Source organism: Amblyomma maculatum, chromosome 10 (assembly GCF_055883805.1).
Source record: "Amblyomma maculatum isolate TAMU_Amacu chromosome 10, ASM5588380v1, whole genome shotgun sequence".
Classification (NCBI taxonomy): Eukaryota; Metazoa; Arthropoda; class Arachnida; order Ixodida; family Ixodidae; genus Amblyomma; species Amblyomma maculatum.
Genome location: NC_139353.1, coordinates 157,939,268 through 157,946,590, shown reverse-complemented (window position 1 = coordinate 157,946,590; position 7,323 = coordinate 157,939,268). Strand labels below are relative to the sequence as shown.

The window sequence follows — 7,323 nt, the reverse complement described above, 5'->3', positions numbered from 1 at the left end:
GTAGGAGATTTCTTCTCGGGTCTGGTTATAAACTGCGTTGTAGAATATCCCTTTGACGGCGTTGTCAGGGGCAGCGACGTATGTTTTAACAGGGTACTGTTGGTCCTGAATTCGAAGTTCTTGAATCTGGACATAGCGCTTCATTGGGGCTTCTGAAGGTGTACTCAGGTGAATGAGTTATTGCAAGGGTTCAGTCGGAGCTTGTCCTGGGCCCGAGCTTCTGCATAGTCAATCTCTGTGCCAGTGCAGAGAAAGGGAGAAGAGCACCGTCGTTCATGAGACGCAGGTCGAGGCGACTATCCGGGCGGTATACGATTTTGAAATCTGAAGTTGGTAAACGGGGAAGTGGAGCATGCTTCTAGATTTTGAGTGGAGTAGATATGCCTTGCAGCGATTGGGCTGGCTTGCCTGGACCTGCCCGGGAGCTGGACTCTTCCTACGCGTCTTTCTGTGTACGATTTGGCACACTCCATGCTCCCCGCTCAAGTCCCCCCCTTTCTGCAGCATTATAGACTCAGTAGACGGGTGGCTGCTGCACCAGCCCCTACCCTAAATTGCAGGTAGGCCGTCGCCTGGCGTCGCCTTCAGACTGGGACATTCCCACACCCGCTCCTGGTGAGCCATATGCTCCCAGGAGAAAGATCTGAATTCTGTGTAAACTGTGACTCAAGAGGGACCTTCGAACACATCCTCTGGGACTGCCCTTTTACTCCCGGGAGGGGTCTAAATCTGACGCCGCAACTCTGGGAGACCATGCTGCGCTGCTCGGACCCTGGGCTCCAGCTAGCCGCCACCCAGCTGGCCTGGGACGCCGCCGACCAATAACGTCTGCCGGCCTGCGTCTGAGGCGGGGCACCCGCCATCCATCCCAAGCGATGGAGGGCCGGAGCGTCTTCATCCGCTGGAATAAATAAAAAGTTCTGCTCTCTCTATCTCCTACGCGTCTTTTGACGACGACTGCTTTGTTGTTGCGGACCCGGACGACATGGGACCACCCTGGATCATTTTCGAATTCTTGTGGGGAAATGTCTTCGCCTTCGACGGGATACTCAATCTTGGATGATGTAGACTCGAAGAGGAATGAGGCGATGAGTAGCCAGCGGCATTAAGCCTAACAGGCGGCGGCGGCGATGCCGCGTCTGGCGGACAGGCAAAGCTTTTAAACTCGCTTCCAGTGGATGGAAATGTCCGAAAAATGGTTCGTAGAGGTGCACAACACCTTCACTGACTGTGTCCGATGGAGTCCAGGTCGGTTCAGGTTGATATTCCGCCGCGACGAGCAAACGTTGACGGAGCCCATGTCAAATGCGTCCGCATTGCTCGAAGGCAAACGCAGCCCCTGCACTGACATCGCACAGAACACGGGCGCCATGCTTTTCACCTCTATCGAAAAGCGGTCGCCGAGGCCGGTATTCGATCTCACTTCCTTGGGAACAGTAGACGAGCGCCATAATTACTGCGCCACCCCGGCGGGGCCGGAACGCTGATTGTGTAGGATGCAACGCTCGGTCGCGTGCAGCAAAAGCCTCGCTCTACACTCGGTGGTCTCTCGTGCTCTCGCTCACTCAATAGAGACGGAGCTGTTGGAGACCTGAGGTGCGATCTGCACTTTTGTTGCAGCGTTCTGACACTGCACGGGCTGGCGGCGCAGGAAGCCAAAAGCCGACCTAAAGCGAACTCAATTACTCTATCAGCATGTTGTTACGTTTAGCCGGAATCGGCGGCCGTTCGCCGGACGTGGGCAGGTTTCGCACGCACCGTGAGCCCGCGTTGCTTTGTTTGATGTCAATCGTTTGGCATTCGTAACGGAAGACAGTGTGAGTTTGAAGAGGGCTGCCACTGCTTGAGCTTCCATTGTACTGCAATCGCGATGTTTGACAAGTTTGTTTGCCAAATAAATGGTTATTTCTCGTACAGGTTACGTCAAGATATCGGAACGAAAACATGGAGTGGGTGGGGCATTTTATAGTTTCAAATTTAAGCACCCACCCTCACTTTGTAGAACGTGACCATGAAAAAAAGAGGCGCTTGGAATGGAGTAAATACGGTAAAACACGAGTGATATTTATGTTGCCCTAATGGCTTCATCTTATTAAGAGTATGTTCTGCTGCAAATAAGCCTGAAGAAGGCTAGGTTGAACACGTAAACGCGCCTTACGAAAATAAAGGCCAATGTGGCCGTTCCTTTTTCCTTTTGAATGTGTTTTCAATGGATCCTTCGAAGCGGCCGTATATACTTGTCGAAGGAGCTTGCCTACGGTCAAATGTATGCCCTTCTTTCAAGATTTAGAAAAAGATTTCGGGCAAAAATGTATTCCTAAGTTCTCTATGCGGGGTTCGGTAATAGACGGACTCTGTCAGTCGACAGTGAAATGGAGCCTCTTGCTGGCATAACCAATTCATGTTGCTCTCGCAACATGAGTTGAGGTCGAAAAAATAGGCTGCGAGGTAATAGTTACACATACCGAACTACCTTATTTAGTCGCCTCTGCACGAAGATGAGCAAAAAAAATGTGTGTGTGTGCGTGTGTATGTGCGTGTGTGTGTGCGTGTGCGTGCGTGCGTGCGTGCGTGTGTGTGTGTGTGTGTGGTCATGAGGAATATGGCAATCTAGTCCATTGCTCTATGCAGCTAAAATGACTAGAGCAGCTCAGAGAAGTATGTTCAAGTGCACTAACCTGCCCTGACGGATAATTGTGCCTGTTGTGGCACTTCTTTCAGATGATGCCTGCTGGACCTGAATGTTTCAGTAGTGAAATGTGCATGAATTAAGAGTATTGAAAAAACACAACACAACCGCCTAGCGTTTTCATCCATGCCATCGGTCTGGCAAGAGCTGTGAAGGACGTTATGTTACAAATTTCACTTCTCATCGCCTCAGGTGGACCCAAGCGGGAACATCGTCACCTCTTGGCTGACAGAGGCTGTGAAGCCCGTTTACAAAGGGCGGGTTCTTGGCTGCCTGCCGCGAAGGAATGCGAGCATCTTCCCCGAAGTACCGGCGCTAGAGGTGGCCTTCGCTGCATTTCAGCGAGAGCTCCACGAAAACGACTCCCAGCTGTCAGACGTACGTGGCCTCAGAACTTGGCAAGCATGATGGGGGTAACTGGTTGTATGATATTTTATGCACCTGCCAGGATGAATTCCTCGTTGGTCGTTTCTGGGATATATATAGTGGCGCTTTGAGGTGCAGGTCTACTTAGAGAAATCGATATAGAGGAGGCTAGCTTTAAGCCACAACAATGTTCAGGGTTAAATAAATTAGCACAGAGGCACAGTTCTCCACTAATGCGGATAATTGTGAAAGGTTGATAGTTCCATCCCTTGTTCTCTTCTGAGTTCGGCGTTTCGTTGCTTAATAAAATTGTTTAGTTGCCCTTTGTAGCGGTCAAATTTGGAAGCAGTAAAGTCTTTGTGGTCAAGAAACCAAATTTTCGTAGTGGTCCGCCCATATCTGGAATGCACCATTGCGTCAGCCACACGCAAATTATGTTACACGCCAATACTGGGCAAATTCCGATGAAGTACAATTTTGGGAGTCCAAGGAGACCTAATTTGCAAAACTGGCCAAATTAACTGTGATTGTTGCCTTTTTCGAATAAGGTTAGAAATCGATATTTGTCAGACTCACGACGAGGTGAAATTTTTGTCAAGTTTCAATCATTCAAGTTTGAAGGTTACCGCTGAGTTTGTTTATTTTTTCAGAATACCTTATAGGCCCCATTCCAAAGCATAGATGGAGGGAGGTAGCAACTGTAAACCTACGCAGACTAGAATTAAATATAAAATTCAGAACCAACGAAGCGCAGAAAAAGTACGATAAATTAACTGCTGAACAAGAATCTAAAAATATACTTCATAAATCGAAACTTAATACACGAAAATACAGCGCAAGAACGAAAAAGTAACCAACAAACGCAACCTAAGAATTATGCTAGGCGTCAGTTGTCGCTCGCATGAAGCAATGACGCCCTCGTGAAGAAGAGCATTGCTCCCAAAAAGACCGCGCTGCTGCTTCTTGTGCCTAAAAGCGTAAGGCTTGAAATTCTTAATACGTTGCACGATAAGCCAACAGCAGGACATCTCGGGTTTGTGCGCACGTTGCATCGAATCCGGGAGAAGTTATACTGGCCGCGACTGCCTGCCGACGTTCCCAACTACGTGAAAACGTGCCGTGAGTGCAAGCGACGCAAGATGCCGCCGATCTAACCAACTGGGCTACTGAACCCGGTGCCGCCATTTACACAAATTGGGATGGATCTCCTCGGCCCGTTCCCATCCGTGTCTGTGTCTCCTCTTGTCCTCGTCGTAAACGTACTGCACCAAAAACTGCATTTAAAAGCGTATGAAATTCAGCATACAGTTGTATATTATCCGGATCTATTTTAAATTTCATTGCAATTTCCGCGAAACTGCTTGGCTTTGCGCCAATGAATGACAAGGGTATGCATGCCTTCTTTACACAATATATTTTGTTTCTTTACGGGGAAAATACGGACATGTTCTGTCCTGACAACAAAACCGAATTAAAGAAAGTGACTGCCGAATTTGGCTGTACTGCATTTGCCCATTTTTTTACGGTACTGTACCACTCCATTTTCGTCTTTCCAGTTCATGGGTTCAAGGTTAGAAAAGATGAGAACGTATTTTCACACTGCGGACATGGCAGCTGCAGAAAAAACAGCGCTGTTAACACAAACAAAACTATCAAGGCTGCATAATAATAACCTAGGTTTGGTAGATAGGCGTCTCCATTTCATGCGAATTTCCTACATTTACACAAACGGAGGGGAAAAATAAATTTCAGATTTTCGACACCACTCGTGCGACGGTGGAATAGGGGAATAAAACAAGAAAATTAAAGGCTTAGTTGTTACAACCAATTGTTTAATTATCCAAGTTTTGCTATTCTCAATCACTGCTGGAGTTTTTCACCATATTTCAGCCGGTGCTGTATATTGAACCTCGAAAGTTACAAAGGTCTTAAATGGAAACTGAAGAGATTTCAGAATTCAACTAATATAAAAGAGTCGAATGTGTAATGGCTAAGGTTAATTCAGACCAAGCCGTTTGGCGCTAGCATTTAAATTCAAGACGTAATCGCTTAATAAGGCTATTTCTTCGTTCAGGCTTCTCCGCAGTACACGGTGTGACAAGTGGTCACACCAGTGATGACTTCAGTTCTAGCGATTATGCATTTCCAACGCGGAAACGTTCGTTCTGAAGAAGAAGACCAACGCCAACGAAGGTAAAGGTCGCGAGGTGTCGTTTGACGGCATCAGATGACTCGCAGAAAGAATTGGACAAAAGATGTTGAAATTTTAAATGTCAGCCATATTGACGTCATTGTCTAGCTTCTCCACACTGCTACAGTTCTGTGAGAAAAAGACTGAAAATTGTTACAAATTTTATAATAAGTTACGTCATAACTTTATATGGAAGCGCGAAATTATTTCGGAGCTTACTCTACAACTTCCATATAATTTAATGAGCGCATCTCGGAAAATTTTCAAAAAAGCATTTCAGCTTCCCTTTGGGGCCTCTGAATATCGTCATTTGGCAGCTACTCGGCTAGCAAGAGTGAAATAATTTAGAGGAGATTTAAATACCAGCCATAAAGGGCTTGAGTTTTGCACACCCGTCAGCGTTTCACAAACATTGATGTTTTCTTACGCGAAGCGTACACAGCTTGTTCAGTACAGATGTCGCCGGTGTCGTCGTAGTAGTTAGTAGTAGTCGTCGGCACCAGCGTGATGAAATTATTCCTGTGGACATATCCTAATTGTTCGACATGGCTATGACGTCACAACCACATTACCTCTTTTGCGAGAAATTCAAACACCCAACATTCGAAAAAAAGCTATGAAATATATTCGATCAAGTAAACTTCCCGCCATTGAGGTTCGAACCGAGGTCCTCAGCATGGCGGACGTGCAAACAGCGCATTGTCCAGGAAGGGCCGTTTTGTACCAGGAGTGTTAGAGGGGCCCTAACTTAACACGTTGTGGTTGGTATGACTTATTAACGTATGCTTAGGATGTGTACTGGTATTACAGTAATAAAAATTATAAATTACATGAATTAAAAAAATAAAAATCGATAAATAAAGATTCGTTTAAAGGAGATTCCTGTCTTCTCTTGAGGCGAAGCTTAAGCCCCTAATTTTCTTGCTCTTTATTGTATTAAATTTTATTTTTATAGGCGGATATTTAGTATCATGAACCATTGGCTTCCCAATCTATTGCTATTTGACAGCTTTGTACGCGTTTTTTATTTTTTGTTTTCACTTATCCCAACTATTTATTGACCAAAAATTTACTCTCAATTTTCTTATTTAGTATCATCAAGCATTCGTCTTTCAATCTGCATATTTTGCGTCTAGAACTCATTTTTCCGAGTTTATAATTGTTTTCAGTTTTCAATAATTATAACAATTTCATTCCCTCATTATCGCCCGTCACACACCAATCAGTCGTCAATCACTAGAACCACAAATTACCATGATACGATAATTTTTATGCAGCCCCCGATTATTTCCGACACGTGGTGTCGGCTACCCCTACTACTACCACTACTACTACTACTACTACTACTACTACTACTACTACTACTGCTACCACTATTACTACTACAACGATGATAAAGGCCCTGACAGATTTTCGAATGAACCATTTTAGTAAGATTTGGCTTAATGAAGAAAGCAGAGGGTTCTGTAATTATTGCTTGCTTTGAATAACTTTCCCTTTGTGGAGTCAGCACACGTGATGGCGGCGGTTGCCATTTTTGAAGCATTTTTGGACCTCTTGCGTCGCAGGAGCTAACCGAGGAGAAGGTGTTCTTCATCACCGCGTGCCTTCCAAGTTGCGCGAAGACGAGTTCCGACAACCTCTACGGCGGTGACTGCAACAAGGTGATGGCAAACTTTGCGCCCTTCGCCAGAACCTTCGAGTGTCCCCTCGGATCCAACATGAACCCGGATCAGAAGTGCACCTTCTTCGGCTGAGATAGTTGGCTTCTTCGACGTCTTCGGTTGTGTGCGGGTTTCTTAAGTCAGTGTGCCTCGTTGTCCGTGGCTGTGGAGTTGCGCGGCGACGCTAAGGTTTCTTTTGTTCTGGGACAATTACCTTTGAACTTTTATATTTACAGCAAGCATCACTGAACTCAACCTTACCTTGTAACTGAAAGACGCCTCTAGAAAGGGCGACAGATTCTTTATGGAATTAAGCCTAATGATACAGTGCCTTTGTGACGTTCATCAAAGTATTGTTGCAGTGCAAGGTTAGGATTACTCAGAGTGGCTCTGGAAATGTCAAATATTTTCAT

General features: G+C 45.8%; 1 protein-coding gene across 1 annotated transcript; it reads left to right on the top strand.

Moving 5' to 3' along the window:
* Positions 1 to 380: 380 nt before the first annotated feature.
* Positions 381 to 7,003, top strand: LOC146177764 (neprilysin-4-like). Its single transcript, XM_084581633.1, has 3 exons — positions 381 to 452; positions 2,882 to 3,067; positions 6,815 to 7,003. The coding sequence occupies exons 1-3, from the start codon at positions 381 to 383 to the stop codon at positions 7,001 to 7,003; spliced, it is 447 nt and encodes a 148-aa protein (XP_084437759.1).
* The last annotated feature ends 320 nt before the right edge of the window (positions 7,004 to 7,323 follow it).